Source organism: Ixodes scapularis, unplaced genomic scaffold (genome assembly GCF_016920785.2).
Source record: "Ixodes scapularis isolate PalLabHiFi unplaced genomic scaffold, ASM1692078v2 PGA_scaffold1__304_contigs__length_218370807, whole genome shotgun sequence".
NCBI classification, from domain to species: domain Eukaryota; kingdom Metazoa; phylum Arthropoda; class Arachnida; order Ixodida; family Ixodidae; genus Ixodes; species Ixodes scapularis.
The window spans coordinates 44,916,177-44,939,944 of record NW_024609846.1 but is presented as its reverse complement, the minus strand read 5'-3'; the positions used below and the strand labels follow the sequence as shown (position 1 = coordinate 44,939,944).

Sequence of the window (23,768 nt, the reverse complement as noted above, 5' to 3'; positions counted from 1 at the left end):
CTACCCAATATGGGATACCAGTCTGTCATCTCGTGTTAAGCTGTCATAAGTTCTGAACGAGCCTTTACTGCAGAGCCGCCTACATTTCACAAGCTGCACTTAGCGTTAATGTTTCGCGTTCTGTTTAATCCCTACTGTTCTGTTTGGTTGTGGTTCTTGAAATAAGTCTCTGTTTTCCATTTGACCATCAGCCACCTAGACAGTCAGAACACGTCGGAGGGACTGAGCAAGAGCGGCTTTTTCTGTCCCCAGTGCAGCGGCAAGTACTGCTCCCTCCCTGTGGAGTGCAAGACCTGCGGTGAGCCGTTTCTCTTCGTGTTGCCTTTGTTTGGAACCCTTTGGTGACTGCACCTGTTCCCTCCACTTGATTGCATAGAAAAGTGAGGGATAGGTCAGTGCCAGCTGTCACCTCACTTGTCAAGCACGTAATCTGTTATTTAATGCTGAAGTTGTTATCTAAATTTGGTTGAGTTGGGCCACTTGTGCATTATGGGGTGTTCATAAACTATGGGCATTCCTACAATTCTGCTAAGAATATGATGTTGATGCCAGTGGCATAGCCAGGAATTTTCAGGAAGGGGGGGGAGGGGGTGGGGGGTTAAGGTGGCTGGGATTTCCATGAATTGGGGGTGTGAATGGGTGGAGAGGGGTTCAAAGTGTCTGTGTATATTATAGGGTTGGCTGGATTTCAGAGGGGGGCTGAAGCCTCATAAGCCTCCCCCCTGGATACGCCACTGGTTGATGCTATGAGATGGAGATGATGGGATTGTTTTACTGTCACAACTTGACAGAAAACATTGATGACATTGAAAATTACCTGAGACTGTGGTAAAAGGTGGAAAACTTGGTAGAAAAAAGTTGCAGGACAAGGAGCGTCTGAGTTTTACTTTGAGGCGTTCCTTTTCCTGTGTCTTTTTCTTCTACTAAGTTTCCCATTTCTTACCGCAGTCTCGGGTAGTTTTCAACATGACCAACCTCCACCAGCTTGTCTGCACGCTTGCTGTATTTGGGAACATATTGATTTGGGACTTTGGGTGGCATATGCCACAGGCATTGTAACGCGACGCAGCTTATGCCTTGTGATTTTTATTGGCCCATCGCTCCTCATTACTGAGTCCTACTTGTATCCTGGGCATGGATAATGTCTTGCATCTTCCAGAAAAGAAAAAGGAAGTTAGACATTTACTATAGACAACACAGAGAGAGGTTGGCCTGCCTTTGACGTATGGTAACACTGATTTATGTTGTAGATGAGAAATTTGACTAAGGCATTGCAACCGCTAACCTGTAGGTTCTTAATGTGTATCGTGTTGTAGTGTTTACATGACCACACGCCGGTACGATGCTCATCCAGATCCAAACGGGCAGGGGTGGGGATTGAACCCAAGAAAGACCCCTGGATACTGCAGTGCCAGCTTTTGCTTCATGCGCTCTGAGCTGTGGAGCGCTCAGGGCCAATGTCAGTAGGCCTTGTGACAGCATAGTTTTTGAGAAAGGAGGCTTGCAATGGAAGCAACTTCTTACCTTGCTCCTTAGAAAACAGTAAGTAAACTTAGGATGCAAGCTCTTCTCCATTAAAGGCTCGTTCATACTCTTGCAACCTCTTAAAACTGGGTTCCTTGAAACCTCTTACAACGAGAAGACACACTGGCACCATCTATTGAGTAGCAGTGTAAACTTGGCGGTCCGGTATATTTTCTATTTCTCTCGCGCATTGTCCTTTCTTTCTTGGCTCGAAAAACTTTTGTCAACGTTATAAACGAGCCTTTCTTTTAGGTATTATGCACATTTGACCTCGGAAATCCCGCAAAACCTTCGCTCTTGTGAGATGCAGTTCCAAGGTCACCGCATAGACGGCGCCAGCGTGCCAGCGTGTTCTCTCGCCCTAAGAAATTTTTAAGAGGTTTCAACAAGTCTAGTCTCTCTTGGTCATACTCGGTTGCAAGAGTGTGAACGGGCCTCAAGTCTAGAAGAAGCAGCAGACCAGAAAATATTAATTTTTTTCATTTTGACTTGTCTCTATTGATTTGTTTGTTAACCTTAGTAATTTAATTTCTTGGGTACTGCAAACTGCAGGTCCAGGCGTCTGGGCAATTCCCTCATTAATTATAAACTTTTCACTCATAGTTATGCCTGCCACAAACATTATCAGTACTAATGGTGTTTGCCCTCACTGAAGTTGTAGCATCTGCTACAACAGTGCGAGCAACAGGCATCTGTAAACCAAAAAGTCTTTTCTCTGACGCCATCCTCTTGAGTGTGTTTGGAAAATTTTGTGAATAAAGTGCGCACCAGTCTTAAAGGAGTACTTCGGCGATTTTTTGAGCCAATCCAACTAACTAAATTTCCGGAATCACCGGACTTTACCCTTTCTGGTATGCTATATTTAGTATAACGAAATTCAGAATAGTTATTGTGGCATATGCAAGTGATAATGATGCCGAAACCAGCATTCTGCCAAAACCAACACTTTTCAGTGGCGTGTCATCGGGGGAAGCTAGGCTTGCATTGCAGGTCAAGCTGGCAGTCTAGAAATGAACTATGCTGAGCATTTGTTCCGTGCAGTTGCGCTGCTGCTGGAGTGAGCTTTCAAAGTATTAATTTTCACCATGAAACTGCTTTTAATCAATTGGAAACAAAGTCTACAGTCCGAAAAGTCAACCCCTGCCTTCTCCTGATGTCACTTTTTTATTGTTGCCAGTAGAGACCTTCACTTGCAAAAACACGGTGAGGACCAAAGTTATAAATTCAAGAACTTTGTGAAAGAGATTTAATTTGGCCCAATATTTGGGTTACTAGTTTATCGACGCTTGTTGGTGCATTTAGCAAGTTTATAGGCAAATCGGGGATTATGAAGAAAACACCAGAGTACCCCTTCAACGGTTACCATTCTTTTTACGGGCATTTTCATTGTTCTGGGTAATGAAATTCGAGTATTGTTTGTTGCCAGGTCTGACGCTGGTCTCCGCACCCCATCTTGCAAGGTCATATCATCACTTGTTTGCATTAGATGCATTTGAGGAGATGCCGAAGGAGTCGCTTCCAAAGGATGACGTTGTGTGAGTACATATTACTTTATATTGAGGGGTTTAAATGACATTGAGTTGCGAGGCCACGTACGCCGCATCACGGACGTTCGCTAAACCACAAAGTTCGGGGGGGCAGACCCCTTTTCAGGGAAGGACAACAGTTGGCAGAATTGAGCTGCGAGGTACCTTTCTTTTCTTTCCCTCCTTTTTCTTCTGTTCGACAAGTCGCAAAGGTCACATATACCTTCACGAAAAGAAAGCTTCTGCCGACTCGACTACGTGCGACTCCCTCGTCTGTTGACTCACTCAGATCTTCTGGACTGCCTTTTTTTTCTCCTGAATTTTCCTTCTCACAGCCCCAAGACACATTCATTTATCTCTGGTTATAAATCTCTGCCATGTGCATTGATCAAACTCTTTTTGCAGGGCAAAGATGCTGACTGATTGAACTGTGTCACTTTGTTTCATTCTTACAGTTCATGTTTCTCCTGCCTGTCCTCCATCCCTGACAATCATGTAAGTTTTGGGGTTTCTCTTTTACTGGCAGTTCCCTTTTTCTAAGAATTAATTTAAATCTAAAAAGTCTCGTTGGCTTAATCTGGAGATGCTGGCTGCTCTCCTACTGTTTTTGGGAAGGGCAAAGGTTTTCCAGCCGCAACAGTTGCACCATTTTGACAAATTCTTACTGCACTCTTGCGGTGCTAGTGCTCCTAGTGAACATAGATTATTCCAGTATCAATTTCTTTTAGGGGGCTTGATAATTCATAGCCATGCTCCAGTAGTTGTGCATTTCTTTGAAGCCCTGTCAAATGGAAGTGTGCAACAGCCTAGGCATGCTTGCCCTGAAAGCATAGTAACTACTTGAAGTCTGTTTAAGCAATGTCTTACTGTGCATGGCATGCACCACAGGTTTGATAGTGTACAAACCTATTGGTATGTCTGCAAAGCTTTATCTGGCACCCCATCTCCATGAGAGCTCATGTAAATGAAGCACTCAGTTAAGTGACATGTTTATGCCAGCAGCTTTGAGAACATTGTGCATGATGCTCTCAATAAAGTGTGTAATGTAACAGATGCTATTAAAAAAACACTAAACCTAGGGAAAAAAATTTTTTTTTTTTTCCGATAATATGTTTTAATATGAATTTTTCCATTTGTAGGCAAAACTGAAACTACTCCTGTGGAATGATGATGATAGCATTTGTACCCAACTACTTTGCACTTTAAAGCAACTCTGAGGTCCAGTAAATTTGGAGCGCACACAACTGTAAAATACTGAGCAAGCACCCCCTCCAAATTCAGAGATCATCCAATCAAAATAAGGAGGGGGCCCTTACTCGGTTTGGGAATAACATTCAAGATCGTAGCCACAAAAATATTAAATTATCGTAAAATGGAAGGACGGGCGCATGCTCGCTGTTTTACGGTAGTTGGCGACAAATACTATCATCATCATCCCTTAGGGGTACAATTTCGGCTTTGCCCGCAAATTGAAAACTTCTAGAGCGCAGCTCTTAGGCGCCCGTTTCCAGCTTGAGCGGCATCGGCGTTGGCGTAATCGCGCAGTGCATGATGGGTAAATTTCCCTGCTAAATTTAGCGGAATATTTTCCCCGCTAAATTTAGCAGAAAAATTTCCCCGCTATATTTAGCGGAAAACTTTCCCCGCTAAATCTAGTGGAAAATTTTCCCCGCTAAATCTAGTGGAATATTTTCCCCGCTAAATTTAGTGGAAAATTTTCCTCGCTATATTTAGCGGAAAATTTCCCCCGCTTAATCTAGCGGAAAATTTTCTCCTCTAAATCTAGCGGAAAATTTTCCCCACTAAATTTAGTGGAAAAATTTCTCCGCTAAGTTTAGCGGAAAATTTTCCCCGCTTAATCTAGCGGAAAATTTTCCCCGCTAAATTTAGTGGAAAAATTTCCCCGTTATATTTAGCGGAAAATTTTCCCCGCTTAATCTAGCGGAAAATCTTTCCCGCTAAATTTAGTGGATTTCCCCGCTAAATTTAGCAAAAAAAATTCCCCGCTAAATCGAGCAGAAAAATTTCCCTGCTAAATCTAGTGGAAAAATTTCCCCGCTATATTTAGCAGAAAATTTTCCCCGCTTAATCTAGCGGAAAATCTTTCCCGCTAAATTAGTGGATTTCCCAGCTAAATTTAGCAGAAAAAATTCCCCGCTAAATCGAGCAGAAAAATTTCCCTGCTAAATCTAGTGGAAAAATTTCCCCGCTAAATGTAGCGGAAAATTTTCCCCTATAAATCTAGCGGAAAAATTTCCCCGCTAAATTTGTCGGGAAATTTTTCGGAAAATTTTCTCCTAAAAGGAGGCGAGCAGGAGAGGAGGAGGTGCATAGCACCCTCTCTGTACCTTCCCCTCCTCCTCTTCAAAAGCTGCGCTCTAATTCAATGTTACAGGGAGTTGTAAACGGCTTTAATTTTTTTATAGCATAATTAATGAGCAAGACAAATAATTTTTTTTTCCGACGAACATTGTTTTTAAAATTCGCCTGTCCTAACCAGGCAAAAAAAAAAAAAGATTTTTCTGAAGTTCAGTCTCTTTATAAGGCTCTTTGTTTTTTGCATGCTTGCTATCTGGTAGGAGAAAGGCTGAGGAGTGGGTTTTCTCATTTGTAATAAATGTTAGTTGCACCAGACAGTAAAAGATATGTAAACCTGTATGCCAGGAACAGAAATGGTACAGTTTAACACAAAAAGACATGCTTTTTGTGTTCCCTTAAAAATGTCTACTGGAGAAAATCAGTCATCTGGGTTAGGTTCTTATTTCACACTCTCTTTGTTTACATTCCACCCATTGAAAAGCATAGCAAACGAGCGGAAGCATGCACCTGATCTCGCCACACAGCCATCTGCTTTCTCACAATAAAGTCCGTCTGATATGGTTACTGTCACCATGGCAGCAAAGTGTCTGCTGAATGGACATATATGCAAATGCAATGTCTGAAGCCAGCAACAGCTGACGGCATTGTACAACTACCGTCCGCTAAAGTCGCCACGGAAAATGACCTCTAAATCATCACAGGGCTTATGAGAGCTTGGTCCAACATTATTGTCATCACGAATCCTTCTTTTGACATTCCTCTGTTGTGAATTTTGTGGGATAATCTGCTGACAATGTTCGAGCACTTTTGCGCCACAAAACCCCAATCTACTACTACAATGTTAGAGCAAATCTTGAAATAATTTTTTTACTGTAACTGGTTTGGATTGTCAAGAAAATGCCTAATTGTCTATTTGGATGCTCTTTGCAGGTCTACCAGTGTACGAAGTGCAAGGCACAGTTCTGTCTGGAGTGTGATCTTTTCATTCATGACACTCTACACACATGCCCAGGATGTGCGAGTCGACCCTCCACGCTCGAAAACCCGTCTTGACAATAAAGATATTTAATGGTGACTAGTGTTTAATGTCACCACTTCATTTGTATTTTTAGTATTAATGTTAGATACAAGTCTGGGGATTGACCTTATGATTGTGGCACATCAATCTAATTTGGGACACGGGGAGTGCTACAGACAGTTGCAGGAAGGAGCAACACTGCTATCTAGTCTTAGCATGAATCTGATAGAAGAGAAGTATGAAATTGGATATTGGAAGTGTTTTGGGATCTTAAAATGGTAGCGGCCTTTCTGGTGGCTGTGGAACTGTCCAGAGGGCAATGCATGATGTGCTTGCTTTGCCAAATTAGTGTCTTTCTTGCATCGAATATGGCTGTATGTTAGGACCCCAGCATCATGATGGCCCGTTCAGTCTTGCAACCTTTTAGAATTGGGTGCCTTGAAACCTCTTACAACGAGAGGACACACTGGCGCCATCTATTGGATAGCAGTGTAAACTTCGCGGTCCGGCATGTTTTCTATTTCTCTCGCGCATTATCCTTTCTTTCTTGGCTCGAAAAACTTTTGTCAACGATATAAACGAGCCTGTCTCATAGATATTACGCACATTGACCTCGAAGATCCCGCAAAACCTTCGCTCTTGTGAATTGCAGTTCCAGGGTCACCGCATAGATGGCGCCTGAATCCCAGTGTGTTCCCTCGTCCTAAGAAATTTTAAGAGGTTTCAACAGGTCTCGTTTCTGTCGGTCGTACTCGGTTGCAAGAGTGTGAACGAGCCTTTTTCTCGCAAGTTACTTTAAAAGTTGACAGGTACCAAAAAGCAAAACTGCACTAACACCAGCCAATGATGGAGAAAAACAATAAAAAATGTGGCGTAAAGAATCTTCAAAAAAATAAAAAATTTACTAAACATTTTACTTATATCAGGATGATAGCTTATATTAAAGAGTTTCCAACTGCTCGATTGAGGTCACGTGGTTTATGGGCCGCATTTGCAAGGGGGTTAGCAAAAAGCGTTAATTTTGTCGTCTGCACCTTTCCGCCTGCTCTCCTCCTCGCCACACGGCAACGCAGCGCATGCGCATTTCCGATCAATCTCCGCAGGAGGCAACATTACTAGAACACTCAGTTGGGAAACTCGCCGTCGAAACCTGGGCCGCTGGCGTTCACCGAGACCGAGCTAAATGCGACAACAGCGCCACTCTTTATCGTTTGTCTGTACTGTGGTCACCTTGAGCTTTTTGAAAGCCTGTTTTTGCGTAAAAACAAACGGAAAATACTCTTTTTGTATGAAATTTATTGGAGTTTAGTACAAAAAGAGGGGCGCGTTATGTTTTTAAAATCTTTAGTTTGCAGGGTTTTGCGGCACAATTAATGTTTTTATACAACCATGCCTCAGCGGGGCTTTTAGGTAGCGCGTCCCGACCTAGGTGCATTTTAACTTCGGGAGTTCGACGCGGCGCGTCCGCCGGGGAGACGGGGGTGGCACTCCTGTAACCTCTTCCGCTGTATCTGTTCTTAAAGGGGTACTTCGCCGATTTTTGAGCTACCTCAACTAACTATATTTTCTGATTCCTCGGCCTTTACCCTTTCTGGTATGCTATTTAGTATCGTGAAATTCATATTAGTTATTGCGAAATCGGCAAATGAAAATGATGCAAAAACAACCATTCAAATTATAATGCAATTAAATGCAAAGGTGCAAGCAAGCTGGACAAAAATGACGATAATAATCCCTTCTCCAGGGATTATTATCGTCAAACATTCAAATATACCCGCCCTTTTCAGGGCCGTGACGTCAGTGGAAGGTAAGCTTGCCAGTCGGGCGAGCAGTCTAAAAAATAGAATATGCCAATCATTTGTCCCGTGCTGGAGCGCGGGGACTGGAGCGAGCTTCCAAAGCATTCATTTGACACCATGAAACTGCTTCGAATCAGTTGGGAACAAATTCTACAGTCCAAAGAGTGAACCCCTGCACTTCCAATGACGTCACTTTTTTATTGTTGCCAGTAGAGACTTTCAGTTTGAAAAACACGGTGAGGACCAAAATTGTAAATTCAATAACTTCGTGAAAAAAAAAAATTAGTTTGACCTAATATTTGGGATACTATTTTGGCGATGTTGTTTGGCGAGTTTAGCAAAATTTCAAGCAAATTGGGGACCATGAAGAAATCGGCGGAGTACCTCTTTAAAGCCAAAATTGAAGTCACGTGTAGTTCCTCGAGTGGCCGCTGCGGCAGAAATGGTGGCGTTGTGTTCGTCATTAGCTCGGTGCTCGGAGACAGATTGGGGCCACTTTTTCAAAGCTGTCTCCATGGGAGTTTCCCAACTGAGTGTTTTAGCAACGTTGACAGGGGGCGTCCGCCATTAAATTGCAAACGCTCCCCACGGTTTGACTTGGATTCTCCACAATCTAGGCTTTCTTGAGGATAGCGTAGCGAGCGCCACCGAATGGAGGCGTCACGAAACGGCGCCAGGTGTCTAGGAAACTTGTCAACTGACTTCGATCCAGGGGCGGATGCAGGAATTTCCTGAGGGGGGAGGGGGGGAGTCAGGTGTTGGCCAGCGTACCATATGTCTAGGAACCCCCACATCCTCGTTTCACGCCCTAAATTTTACACATGCAAAAATCAAGAGGAGGGTCAGGACATCCGGACCTACCCCCCTCTATCCGCCCCTGCTTCGATCTAGTAACACACAGCCCACACGAATCTACCTCGTTGGCACGAACAAACACTAGTGTTTATTCGCGATAAACACTATAAATAGAAGTTAGAACCGAGCGATTTCAATCGGGTGGCGGCTTGCGCCACAATTATTATGCGTCGGAACTATTCGGTAGATGGGAAGGGGGCGATCGTGTTGGTGTTGGTGGAGGAGCGATATTCCGCACCCTCCCCGTATTGGTTACACGCACGCAATAAAGCCCCTTGATGTGCGTAGCCTCGGCGGCCCCTGGAAGCAAATGCCATGATGGAGGTGCTGCGCCGAATTGCGCCATGAACGAAAGTCTGCTACATCTTACGCCAAAATGCCATTTTCGCTAAGAATAGACCCTTTCCGAAATTCAGTGCCATCTGGTGGTTCGTAAAGCAGTTTAGATTTTGCCATATCAATGGCGGAAATGAACTTGTGTCGGCACCGTTGCTTTCGCAAGTCAACGGCTAGCGAGGAATTGTTCAGTGTGAGTTCTTTCTCGATAACTTACAGTTCGATGGTGACCAAGAACCTGCATACAGAACAAAGCTCCAACCCACTCAGATGCCTCGAGAAAATTACATACACCAAAGTGCTTTAAAGCCGATTGTCACTTGTGTGCCGCCCACAGATTGATTGAATCTGAGTTATTAGAAATGAACGCTTACGTAGCTCTTGTGTTCCATTCCTACGTCGCGTCGTACTGACCCCCCGAATGTACAGGCCTTGCATCATCCGCTTAGGAGCATCTTCAACGTCTTCCTTTATCAGTCACTAGAAGGCTGCCATTGATATGGCACAGATGCCGTTCCACAGATGATGATAGTGATCAAAGTGGCCAGACTGAATTTCGGAAAGGGTCTATTGCGCCACACCTGCGCCCAAATAAGCTTGAACAAAGGGGGGGGGGGGGGGGGGGGGGGGGGTTAAAAAGGAGACATTTAGAGGGGTTCAGAGAACTAGAAGGAAAATAAAATGCTACAAATGCATGTTTTCACAGTGTCTCCACCAGGTTGCCTAATGCAGATTTAAAAAGTACATGAAATGCGAAGTAAATGAGAAATTATGTACCTCAAGTACAGTGTAAGTACACCAGGAGCACTGCACTTGAAATAAAGTACTATAAATACAATGTACTTTCAAAGCAAAGTAGAAGTACATTTTAACACAGTCTTCCATGATTCCCTCTCATTTTCTACACAGCGTTTTTTTTTTTTTTTTTTTTTTTTTTTTTTTTTACATAGACAGTTGTTAATAGGAAGTTCTTCAGGGAACTTCGCAAAAACTCCCGGTACCTCGAGCGTGCACGGGCAGCCAGAGTTCGCGTCGAAAAGCAACGAGCGCGTCTAAAAATCAAACGTCAAAGGAAAAAAAGAAAAAGCAAAGATCGCCTGTTAGAAGCCAGGCGGTCTAAAATAAAGCAAGGAGCACGTCTAAAAACCAAGCGTTCGAGAAAAAAAAAAAATATAAAAGCGATGAGTACGCGTTGAAGGCTGGGCGTTCGATAGAGACACCGTTCTCCGTTTGATACTTGCTGCGTCCGATTTAGCTGCACCAGACTGCAAAGGTGCAGAAAAGTGTTGCCTGGTCAACATCGCGGAGAAGAAAAAGGGCAGGGCAGTGTACTTCTGGTTGTGTTTTCGGATAGGCTGCACTCGTAGATCAAATACAGCGGTGGGCACCGAGTGCAGCTGGAGTATCATGGTGCAGGTAAATAGAAAGCTAGGAAGTGGCTACAAGTGGCTGTAGCCGAAATCCCGTTGTACCGGAGCATGCGCACGACCATTTGAGCAGACGAGCCTCGGAAAGTTTGTGGCGGTTCCGAAAGGACGTGACTTTCAGTTTTGGTGCGCTGAGCAGCTCGTCGTATACAGAGTACGGATAAGGCACAGGAGCGGAATCGAGAGCGGAAGCGACAATGTCACGAAAACCCTCAGGTTTCTGCTCGGAGGACGAGCAGAAATGAGAACGGGAATTTTTAGCAAACCGTTACGGTACATTCCGCGTACCGTACTACCCAACGTTGGCACTACCGGAGCCATTGAAGCATGTTGAAATAGCGCGCGCCCGGGTGATATCGTGACCGCGGGCAAGCCGTTCCGCAGCCATGCTGGTGAACCTTTTAGGCCGTTCCCCATTCATTTGCATATAATTGATTCTTCATCAGCGTCGCGTTTGGTGTTGGCAGTTCTCAGGACCACGATAGGTGGCCCCGCCGACGTCTACATCAGAAAGCACGATCGGGAATGTATTTGGGATTTTTACTTCGTTTTATTCCCCTGACGATCCAACGCATCCGCGAAAGCGAAATCGGCCGCCGACGCGCTGGCTGCTCAAGCATTGGATCGTTTTTTAAAGGTATACTACAACGAAATTTCGGCGGTCATTTTTTGGTCTATACATGTGTTCAAAAAAGCAGCATCACATCGAACATACCAATATCTTGTTTAAAAAGTCACGAAAAGGAATTTTAAAACGAATTAAACGATTACTAACGCCTCGCTTGTAATGCCCGTCTAGGAACCTTGACAGCTAGTGACGGTGTGTGTCTCGCCTCCGGCCACGACGAGAGAAGAGGGGAAGGAGGAACTCCCCTTTTCCCGAGAATGCCTTTTGTGTGTCGCAGAAGTCGCTATTGTCCCTCTAAAAGATTATAGAGGATTAACCCGTCACTCAGAATTCGGACATAAGCAGCCGCTTCGGTGGCTGGAACGACTAGGCCATCCTCACGACGTCAGCCTCGCCGTAGCTTTGCTCGTCCCGAGACGACCTACGTCACGATTGCGTTGGATGTCACGTGGTCTCCGCTGGGCCTTCTCCGAGCGCTTGCCAGAGTGGGCCGTTTATGACGAAAAATACAGCCACCAGGCTTAAAATACAAAAGTGCGATTGTCGTTTACGGATATTGTGGATCATATTCAACCTATTTTTGAACACGACGGGAATATTTCAAATTTCGTTGAAGTATCCCTTTAAAAGCATGCTTCAAAGGCTCCGGTAGTGCGGCACGCGGAACACGGCAACGGTTTGCTAAAAGTTCCGAATGGCTGCTGTCGCTGCGATGTGTCAGCACACGTAACGCGGTTCCGTAAAAACACTCGAATCTCTCTCTCTCTCTTTTTTTAGCTGATATAGGTTGTTTTAGGGGTATTGATGGGTGCATCAGTTATTTTACGAAATGGCGGCGAATATTGGATGAAGTCAGATGGTCACAGAGTAGCCTCGCTGATGAACTATTTGACAAAATTAACTTGCACATGCACGTATTTGTATCGTTCTTATAGCTGTCATTACTTTACCCAAAGAAATGACCACATAATAGAGAGTTTTAGAATAGGGGGCCCCAACGCTTTGGGGAACCCAACGCTTTGGGGTACCCAACGCAACGACACCTCACGCAGCGTGCTTATAGAATAGGGTTTGTGACGACGCAACACGGCACGCTCGCCTTTTTCGCATGCAGCGCCATTGTGGACAACGAACGAACTTCTTAACAGTGAAAATTATAAAAACGTAAAACATTTGCGCTGAAACGACACATTATTGTGGCCTGCGGTTCAAATAATAGGTAGGGTAACACCAGTTGGAACGGCACAGCAAGACCCATCTGCCGACCGTCTCTGAATCAGAAGGTTTACGTCTCTGGTCACAAGTTGGGTGCCTCAATGACCTTCTGTTTAGAGTGATGCCACCCTTTGTAGTACCCGATGCCGACAACACGCGCTCACGGGGAAAACACAAAGAAATCGACGAAAACAAAATGTCGCCATAGCACAGTCAACGCCACAGACGCGTGCAGGGACACGCTCTTTCACGCGCTTCTGAACAAAAAATAAACGTAAAAGTGGGAACAAAATGGCCAGATGTCTCCACCCTAAGCAAAACGCACATGAAGGCACCCTAGTCACAAGAGAGTGCACGCCCTCAAATACCAGGCTATCATATGCCCCAATGGAATTATCTGCGAGCTCGACGGGACCATTCCCCGGTCACAGGCACGACGCTGGTAGGTGTAGCTTGCTTTTAGCCCATCCTGTGGTTGAACCAGCACGACAGTTATAGAGAGTTTTATAATAGGGTGTCCCAAAGCTTTAGACCCCAAAGAAATAGGGGCTCAGCACTGCGCATGCGTAGAACCCAAACTCCTTTTGGGGTTTTGGGTTTGCTCGCGCCCCCAACGTGAAATTCGAGAAATAGCGTGGGGCCCCCCAAGTGCTTGGGGCCGGGTTGTGTCGGCAAACATGGCGGCGCCCTTTCCGCTCGCTTCGGGTGCAAATTCGTCATGGTCGCTGCAGTATTAGCCAATTTCATTGCCAATGAATAGTGCAACTGGCTTTCGCTTTGCTTAATCTCGCTCAAGTCACAAAAAATGAGCGGTGGGCTCACCCCATTTTAAAGAACGTACCCGATCCTGGCCGTTTCTAAGCCTAAACATACGTCGTAACTGTTGACATGGTGACGTATTGCTACGCCGTGGCTGAAGGCTCGTTCACACAGACCTTTTTTTTTTTTTTTTTTACGTTACCAAAAGTCACCGGGAAATCTGTGCTTCGTATTAAACTGTGCCAGCAGCAGGTCGACCCGGTCGCGGATGGCCCGCGTGGGGAAATTTCTTCCGATTGCTTCGGAGATCCTTTCGGCAATTGAAGTCCATCTCCTGGAATCCTGAAATGGGTTAGTGGCGTACACTTCGCGTAGCACATAAATGTCATCGTCGATCAAGAAGCGAACGCGCGCGGGAGCCTTCTCTTCCGCCATTTTCTTCTGGCCTTGAATCGGCCTCGACTCGTCCGGCCATCCCGCTTCGGGTGTAGCCGAAACAATCCAATCCGTAGCGCTCTAATATGGCGCTTGTTCTCGTAGTAACATAGAGAGTTGAGCTAGCTGGTACTTAGAAGACATACCTAATACAGCGCACAAGCACAGGAGGAAGATAGCAAAACGCAGAAAGGGGCGCTGACTCCCAACTTATGTATTGTGAAAGAAAGAGAAAGAGGAAGCTTCAGATATGAACCCCACGTTCCTTGGCTTACCTCTTTGTTTTTCTCCCTTTAAGCATAATAAAAAAAAAAAAAAACGTTTATTCACGTTGTTGTTTTTCTTTCTTCTTTTTTCTCCTCTTTTTTTTTTTCGTCGTGACCTTATAATGCAGTTTTCTCCTTTTATACTGCAACTTAGTAATTTATATGTTTTTATTCTTTCTTGTTTATAGCTTGTGGGTGCGCGCGGGGCTTCATGTCTGAAGCTTCCTCTTTCTCTTTCTTTCACAATACATAAGTTGGGAGTCAGCGCTCTTTCCTGTGTTCTATTTTCGGGAGATCGGTGGCCGAGTGGGCTAAAGCGCGCACCCAGCTCGACGCGCGTGGAGCGAAAGCTCGCGCTGTAGAACCCAGAGATTCTATGTTCAATCCCCACCCTTGCCCGTTTCGATCTGGATGACCACCGTACCGGCGTGCGGTCGTGTATCACTACTGCGTGGTGCATGTTAAAGACCCCAGGCTAGCGGTTGTACCGCACTGGCTAAATTGCTCATCTACAGTGGGTAACAATGTCGCCATGTTCTGGCAGACTAAACTCCTGCTGTATAAACAACTAACGACTATTTTTTTTTGTTCTATTTCTCTTCTTTTTTGCTTGCGCGCTGTTTTAGGTATGGCTCGTTCTCGAATTTTTTGGTCGTTCGTATGTGCTTTGAACATATGCAGCCGAAGATTTTGGCCTTCAACTATGCCGAGACTGAGACGAACGCGAGCGCGCATACTCTGCGAGCAGCTGCACAATTTAAATCTGAGCTGGAGCGACTTTGAAGCCTTGAAATACTTGTTTTCAAGATGCAGGTATCGTGCCACGAACGAAATCTACTCGGAGCCACAGAGTAGCAATACGTTGCCATGTCAACGGTTACCGCGTATGTTTAGGCTTAGAAACGGACAGAATGGGGGACGATTTTTAAAATGGGGCGAGCCCACCGCTCATTCTTTGTGGCTTGAGCGAGATAAAGCAAAGCGAAAGCCGGTTGCACTATTTATTGGCATTGAAAAGGGCTAATACTGCAGCGACCATGACGAATTTGCTCCGAAGCGAGCGGAAAGGGCGCAGCCATGTTTGCCGACGCAACCCGGCCCCAAGGGCCCAAACGCCAACCCAAAGCCCCAAACCGAGTTTGGGTTCTGCTCATGCGCCGTGGTAATCCCCTATTTCTTTGGGGCCCCCAAGCTTTGGGGGCCCCTATTCTAAAACTCTCTAATGCCTCGAAAGGCGGTAGCGCGTTTTCACATAAAGTCACGCCATTTTTACAGCGATAGCTGTGATAGGCTGTTCCCACCACTGAAAATGACGTCCGTTGGCGGAGTTGTTAATGTTGATGTTAATGTTGGGGTTGGCGATCTGGGGCGTCCATCGTGGATGTCGAAAAATCCTTGAAATTATCGCCCTCCGCCCGCGGGGATCGAACCTGGGTCCGCTGCGTGCGAAGCAGAGCTGTTACCACTGAGCTACGCAACAGAATTAATAACCCGCTGCCGCTGCGGACCCAGGCTCGATTCCCGTGGTCGGCGGTGGGCGATACATCGACGACGAACGCCCTACATCGCCGGCTACAACATCAACAACACCAACGATTACTACAACTACATTAACAATTACAACATAAGAACTATCGCTGTAAAAAAGGAAAAAAAAAACAAAAAAAAACGACCGCATCTCCACGTGGTGAATAATGTTGGTTGGGGGAAGCTCTGGGGTGGTGCTGATGATACTGATTTTTTTTCATAGGTAGTGCTGATGGTGCTGATTTGTTTTTATTGATCATAGGTAGTGCTGAGTTCCGGGTTGCCTTTCGACTGCATTATTACTGCTTTATAGTCGGCGAAATGCAGAGCCAGTGGTTCTTCTAGTGGATCAGCTTGGATCCGCTAGAAGCCGTGGGAACGCATCTCCACCGCTTAAGTCAACGGTCCTTGTCAGAAAGAGAATGTGTGGTATGGAACGTGGTTATATACGCATTTGAGCATTTGACCGCAGCGCCCTCTCGTCTATAAACGTTCAGCCAATGCATGCAAAGTTTAACGCGATTATATACGCATTTGACCGCAGCGCCCTCTCCTGTGTGGACGGTGAGCGGCTACATGAGACGTTTCATCCATGACATCCCCAGCTCTTGAGTCACTACCACATCTCGGTGCCCCCTACTCGTCCCGCAGTCGTGGCCGAGTGGTTAAGGCGATGGACCAGTCGTGGCCGAGTGGTTAAGGTGATGGAGTAGAAATCCATTGGGGTCTCCCCGCACGTGTTCGAATCCTGTCGACTTCACGAACATTTTTTTCTTTTTTCAAGAATACAGATGGGATGGCAACCGACGTGAGCACGGACGCCGGACAGACAAGGCTAGACCCTAAGGAGCTTCGCCCCTAAAAAAGAACCGATAACAAAATCTCGTGGCAGCACTGTCAATGCCAAGAGTTCGTGCAGGAAAACGGTAACACGCGCTCCGAAAAAAACAACAAAACCGTTTGGTATTTGTAGTATTTAATGCCCAATCACGCGCCTCTTCAAAATAAATGCATACATAAATAAAAGAGATAAACTAAAATAAAATAAACAAGGGCGTGTGGAACAAAAAGTTATGTGTCTATTTTGTTCCGAACGCTTTTGTTCGCGCAGCCCAGGGTGCGTGAGCGCGACGCCGATGTCCGACGACTTCGCCGTGACTCGTCGCAGCTATCGCTGTGACTGTACTCTGGTATCACACAGGAATGCTAAATTTTTAATGCGAAAACATTAGCTGTCCCATGGAGCGAACCTGAGTTATTAGCTTTGGAAGCCGTGCCAAACGGCACCTAAACTCCCCTGTCCGAATGGAGCGAAGCCTGTCGTCTGTAGCAGCGATCTGATGGATAGACTCCCATTGGCTGGCGCGCGTCATAGTTTCAAGGAACGAAGCTCCCATTGGTTCTCGCGGGGCGTAGTTCCACGGAACGCCACCAGAGAGGCCCTCCATGGCGGCGCAGCGGCCCGGCCGCCGGTAAGAGGGAGCAGCAACTGCCCGCCGAGCCAGCAGAGCCCGCACGGGCAGACTCCGGAGTGGCTGCACGGCCGAGCTCGGCGCGGCGCGGCCACTTCACGAGAGCGCGCGCTCGGCCGTCGGCCACAGCCTCGGCAGTAACGAAACGTGACCGTCCACGCCAGTACGCCGCAGATGACCTAAGGGATCGGAGAACGACATTCGCGCCTTCTCATTCACAGCTCATAAGTGCTTAGGTGTCCTCGAAATTTTTTATTTGGTTAGAAGTTGGTGAACTCATACTCGACATCAGAAGTCGTGTATAGTACTGGCAAAGTCAAGGGCACGAGCGCGTGGTCCTTGAAATAGCTTAAAGGGTAAAAGCACGTTCACACTCTTGCGACCTCTTAAAATCGAATGCCTTAGAACCATACAACAAGAGGACACACTGGCGCCATCTATTGGGTAGAAGTGTAAACTTGGCGGTCCGGCATGTTTTCCATTTCTCTCGCGCATTATCTTTTCTTTCTTGGCTCGAAAAACTCTTGTCTACGTTATAAACGAGCCTTTCTTATAGGTATTACGCACATTTGACCTCGGAAATTCCGCAAGACCTTCGCTCTCGGGAAACGCAGTTCCAAAGTCACCGCATAGATGGCGCCAGAATGCCAGTGTGTTCCCTCGTCCTAAGAAAATTCAAGAAGTTTTAACAGATATCGTCTCTCTCGGCTGTACTCGGTTGCAAAAGTGTGAACGGGCCTTTACTCCGGTCATAGGTCGAACCCAAGTTCTCCGGTCGTACTCGGTTGCAAAAGTGTGAACGGGCCTTTACTCCGGTCAAAAGTCGAACCCAAGTTCTCCGGTCGTACTCGGTTGCAAAAGTGTGAACGGGCCTTTACTCCGGTCAAAAGTCGAACCCAAGTTCTCCGGTCGTACTCGGTTGCAAAAGTGTGAACGGGCCTTTACTCCGGTCAAAAGTCGAACCCAAGTTCTCCGGTCGTACTCGGTTGCAAAAGTGTGAACGGGCCTTTACTCCGGTCACAAGTCGAACCCAACTTCTCCGGTCGTACTCGGTTGCAAAAGTGTGAACGGGCCTTTACTCCGGTCAAAAGTCGAACCCAAGTTCTCTGGTCGTACTCGGTTGCAAAAGTGTGAACGGGCCTTTACTCCGGTCAAAAGTCGAACCCAAGTTCTCCGGTCGTACTTGGTTGCAAAAGTGTGAACGGGCCTTTACTCCGGTCAAAAGTCGAACCCAAGTTCTCCGGTCGTACTCGGTTGCAAAAGTGTGAACGGGCCTTTACTCCGGTCAAAAGTCGAACCCAAGTTCTCCGGTCGTACTCGGTTGCAAAAGTGGGAACGGGCCTTTACTCCGGTCAAAAGTCGAACCCAAGTTCTCCGGTCGTACTCGGTTGCAAAAGTGTGAACGGGCCTTTACTCCGGTCAAAAGTCGAACCCAAGTTCTCCGGTCGTACTCGGTTGCAAAAGTGTGAACGAGCCTTTACTCCGGTCAAAAGTCGAACCCAAGTTCTCCGGTCGTACTCGGTTGCAAAAGTGTGAACGGGCCTTTACTCCGGTCAAAAGTCGAACCCAAGTTCTCCGGTCGTACTCGGTTGCAAAGGTGTGAACGGGCCTTTACTCCGGTCAAAAGTCGAACCCAAGTTCTCCGGTCGTACTCGGTTGCAAAAGTGTGAACGGGCCTTTACTCCGGTCAAAAGTCGAACCCAAGTTCTCCGGTCGTACTCGGTTGCAAAAGTGTGAACGGGCCTTTACTCCGGTCAAAAGTCGAACCAAAGTAAATGAATGATATCGATTTACGGAGATAAATACGAGCACTGCTAAAATATTACACTAATGGGAAACCGCGATCGAATCTAAAACCGACATTAAAAATGCTACCACTTGTTTTTCAGCGGGCGCATTCAGCGGGTTGACTGTTTGTAAAAAAAACCCTGTGCCCTGACGTGATCTTCGTTTTCAAGGAGGTTTGAATTGTTCGTACTGTCGCTTTCGCCGTGTTTTTCTGCTGCGTTTTCAGCCATCCCAGCCGATAAATTATGCTTGTTATGTTATGTTTTAGCGGCTGTAACTTGTAAGTGCCCTTCGGCGATAGCGCACGGATACTAGTGGCTCTCTGCTCGCTCAGGAGCGTCGCAGTGCCGAAGGTTGCATTCACTGGCGGTCATAGTTTAGTCCATTCCTGCTCAGCACAAGCTTGCAATTAGCTTTCACCACGCTTCTACAACGTGCATTGCCCACCATCAAGATTTCAGTTCTTCTCTGAAAATAAGTGGGGGCTAGTTCTGAGCCTGCCGGTGCCATTCCAAGGCTGCCATATTTTCCATAGCGCCCTTCTGAGCGTGCCCAACAAGTCAGGACATGGTTCATTAAATAAATGCATCAATCAATCAATCCTGCGTTCATCGTGGCAAGCTCGCGTTTTTGCCGGAAACTTTCTGTCTGTGTATTAATATTTACTATAAATGTTTGATGTCTGCAAAGCAAAGCAGTAAAACAGCTGTAACATATTACCTTACTGATCGGAACTGCTCTTGAGATAAGGCCAGTCTCACGGCTTGCAGTACCGTAATACAAAGTTTGCGTCACACGATGACCATGCAGCTGATCACAGGGGTTGCCGTCATGCTTGAGCCGCTAGTATCGGTTTCGCCATGGACCCCCGAACAAAATCTTTGAGATGGGATATCTACACAACTACACACACAAAAAAAAATGCTGGCATTTTGTTAATCGGGGACTTTTCTTTTTCATTTAAAACCGTCGTAACGCCTAAAATCGAGAAAGGGACCAGAGTTACCCCTTCGCCGAGCGCCCAGAAGCTACTACCCAGACCAACGCGCTCGTCCGTGCCTTATCCTAGCGCTTTACGCAACATATCGAGCATACTTATTGCGTTCCGAGAACAACAAATCAGACGAATTCTGTGGGAGCTCGCTCCTAAGGGCACCAACAGCTTGGAAATTTTCTACAGATTTGGCGACAAGACATAAATCCGCACCCCAAAAAGAAAAAAAAAATCGACAAGTGGACGCCGAAAATAACAGAGCAATCTCAGCTTGCCCAAAAGGCACCTTTTCGTGCCCTCTAATTCTCTTGCTTGCGCTGACCGGGCGAGAAGTAGCGAGAGCTTCGAAATACTTCGGGAAGGCCGTCCCCTGCACAAAACGGAGCGATGCGTCGTCTGCTCGCGTTTCTGGCGAGAAGAGAATATCTTTCCCACTATTTCTTCGGAGTTTACAAAGCAACGTTTTGTCATACATTTTTACAAGACCAAATTTGGGGAATGCACTTTGAAGATGGAGTTGTACTTTCCTTGGAAAATAAGTAAAGTACAATATTACTTTAAGTAAAGTACAAGTTTTTAAAACCTGTTTATTGCGGTACTTTAAGTATAATGTGCTTAAAGTACTTCCCAACACTGGTCTCTACTCGCTGTATAGCTTATTTAATCTTAGGTCAGATCACAGTCGAAGGCTCGAAATCACACAACCGGAAACACACACACTAAAATCGCACGTTGATTAGCTAACTAGAGGTGGTCAGGCTGAACCGGCCTAAGAGCCGCGATCAAGACCACTAAACTTCCAAGAGCTGTCTGGAAGAGGAAAGGCAGGAAAGAGAGCCGGGGGGGGGGGGGGGGGGGGTCCAAACTTTTTTCTTTAGCAATAGGTGGAACATGGAATACTTCAGATCAATCCGAACCAAAAACACTCCAACTGTACGTATGGTAGCAGTAGCACAAGACTACCAAACCGCAACCTGTCTTTTAATTTAAACCCGTTCCTTTCCTCTTCTTCGGGAAGTGCTCGTGTGACTAAAAAGGGAGGCGGGGAAGGCGAGGGGGGGATGTTATGTTTAATACTCCTTTCCTTCCCTGATAGGCAATAACCTCTTAGAACAAGTACCTCGGCCTCAACAGAAGTCAAAATTTGCGTTGGGACTCACAGACTCAGTCCACAGCTAATAAAGCTTTAAACATCTGAGTTTCCTTAAACGAGTATTAAAACTTGGATCTCCTGCCAGTAAATTACTAGCCTACAAAACTTTATTTTTGTCCTACGCTCGAGTTCGCCAACGTTGTCTGCTTCCCCCACACAGTCTCCGGTATCAATAAGGTAGAAAGAGTTCAAAGAATGGCAGCGAGGTTTATTTGCAATAAATATAGTTGGCACGTCTCTCCCTCTGAACTTTGCAGGCCCCTCAACGGGGTATCTCCTTTCTAGAAAAGAGAGCGAATAAACCAAAGGTAATTTTAAACTACCAAAAGAAAATGATCTTATCCATACAAGCAAACGATTAACACGGTACAACCATGGCAAGCTTTATGAGCAGAGCGTCACTCTTAATAACTGCTTTAAATTTTCTATTTTTCCCCGAACTATAAACGAATGGAACCACCTGCCTCGTAATGTTGTTAATTCCTCTTCCATTGAGATCTTTCTTGATTGCTTAGACGCCCACCTTTCATCCTAAAGTAATATTTTATGCTGTTTTTAAAAGTGCAATGTATTTATTGTATTGAAGTTATTTACTATTTTTTTCATTCCTGACTTCTATATTTGCGTTAAAAATTGACGTGCAAATCGTGTGTCGAATATTGTTTCTTGCTTGTAATATTTCAAACTGTACCACCCTACAACAACCCCGAATGGGGTTAGTAGTATTGAAAATAAATAAATAAATAAATGACGAATGCCATGCTGTCGCGGTTTTGGCACTTTGATTGGCTTGTAACGTCGAAGAGCTTGTGAGAGATCGTTCGGCGACCGCGCTGGCCCCCTCATCGTCTGGATTTCCAGACGATGTCGGCAATTTCGGGTACTAATAGTCGCGAGAAAATTTTTTAGAATAGTAAACAGGTGGCTACTGTGATAAGCCTGAACCAGGGTATTTTCTTCCCAATGAGCTCGCATGATTATCGTGTGTGCCACAAGCCCCCGTGCCTTGGCTATGCAGTCGGGTCAACCTTCTCCGCCCGACAAGAGCGAGCGCGTCGAGCTTCCCTGCTTTGCACCGGAGCGATAGGAGCAGCAGCCGACACGGGGAAGCACCTGGGTTAGCGCGATTGGCTCGAGACCATCTTTGGCGATTGGCTCAAAACCATCGTTGGTCTTGAATGTAAATAACGACTATTAAAAAAAAGAAAAAAAAAAACTGGACCAAAAAAGGCGAGAAAAAAAAGGTCTATATTTGAATAAATGCGGTGTTCAAAGTAGTTTCCGAGCAGCAGTCAATCGAAAGAACAACGAACTTCGATTTAACTCTGGTTCCAACGCCGCTAAAGCGCAGTGTCACTTTCAAAGCACAACTGTAGGTTTTTGTAATACTTCTGGGTGGATGTTTTTGCAGTTAATCGTATTAAAATATTAAGTAAAAAATGAAAAAAAAAAAGAACACGTGAGACTAGGGAAAAGAAATCGGACAACACAACACCTTCTCAAATTTGAGACGGTGTGTGTTTTTCCATTTTGTGTCCCTAGTCTCAAGGTTTTTTTTTTTCTTTTTCTTACTATGATTGCTTACTAGCTCACCTGCGCTGTTTTGAAGTCTTAAATAGGACCGGTTCATAAAACTTGGGGGTACGTATTTTTATTGATAGACGTTCTAGTGGATATGCTGGTTTTCGCTGGCATCTTACAGGAGTTATATTTACAGGCTATATGAGCTACAGAGTATAAATGGGGGAGGGGGAAAGGAGGTTTATCTCAACTTGAGTGTTGGCATCTGCTCCATTTTAGAGAGCATCTCTTAGGCGCCCGTTTCCGCGTTGAACGGCGTCGCCGTCGCCGTCGGCGGAACTGCCCCGCTAAATTTAGCGGGAAATTGAATTGGTGTTGAGGTCACATGACGTCAATTTCGCCGCTAAATCTAGGGGAGACTGAATTTGTTCATGGGTGACGTGACACGAAGTCATGTGACGTCAATTTTCCCGCTAAATTTAGCGGGGAAATTTTCGATAAATTTGGAGGAAAATTTAGCGAAAAAAATTAGCGCGAGGTGGAGAGGAGGAGGAAGAGGAGGAGGAAAGGAGGAAGAGGAGGATGAAGAGAAAAGGGGAGGAGGAGGGGAGAGTACAGAGGAGGAGGGGCATACCCTCCCCCTTTGTACCCTGTCATCCTCCTCGCCAAGAGCTACGCTCTAGCTTCGCATTACTGAGGTTTGCAAACGTCCTTAATTTTTTCAACCATTGTTTAATACTATTTTTAATTGAAACTACTCTAAACTCAGCCTCAATTCTAAAGAGAGAAAAAAAAAAAAAAAAAAAAAGAAGCAGAAGGCTCTGCGGTCCTAACCGCACAGACTTCTCGTAACATGGCACAGTATGAAATCAGAACCCCCAGTCATCATCATTAGATTAACTCATTTAGCGATGCCGTCACTTCTTCGTTTTGTTCGGTGAGGTAACCTTTGAGTGCACATAAAGAAACCACTCCTGATAGAAATCCCTGAGCCTTACACTACGATGTATCCCGTTTCGTATGTGCTGATTTCAGATGTTTTATTTGTAATTTATTTTGATGTTGCAATTTGTCATTTATAATTTCCGAACCGGTTCGCGAACCGGTTCGCGGATCGAATTAATCGAACCGGAACTGAACCGGAACAAAATAAATTTACCTGAACCTGAACCGTAACCGAACCCGTATTTTTTTCGGTTCGACACA

General features: G+C 45.7%; 1 protein-coding gene across 1 annotated transcript in view; it reads left to right on the top strand.

Moving 5' to 3' along the window:
* The window catches only part of LOC115320156 (general transcription factor IIH subunit 2), a 28,139-nt gene extending 21,671 nt beyond the window's left edge, over window positions 1-6,468 (top strand). The window contains exons 11-14 of the mRNA XM_040210893.2: window positions 192-298; window positions 2,951-3,059; window positions 3,506-3,545; window positions 6,300-6,468. Of these exons, the coding sequence (XP_040066827.1) occupies window positions 192-298; window positions 2,951-3,059; window positions 3,506-3,545; window positions 6,300-6,422 (379 nt within the window). The 3' untranslated portion in view covers window positions 6,423-6,468. The remainder of the gene's footprint in view (window positions 1-191; window positions 299-2,950; window positions 3,060-3,505; window positions 3,546-6,299) is intronic.
* The last annotated feature ends 17,300 nt before the right edge of the window (window positions 6,469-23,768 follow it).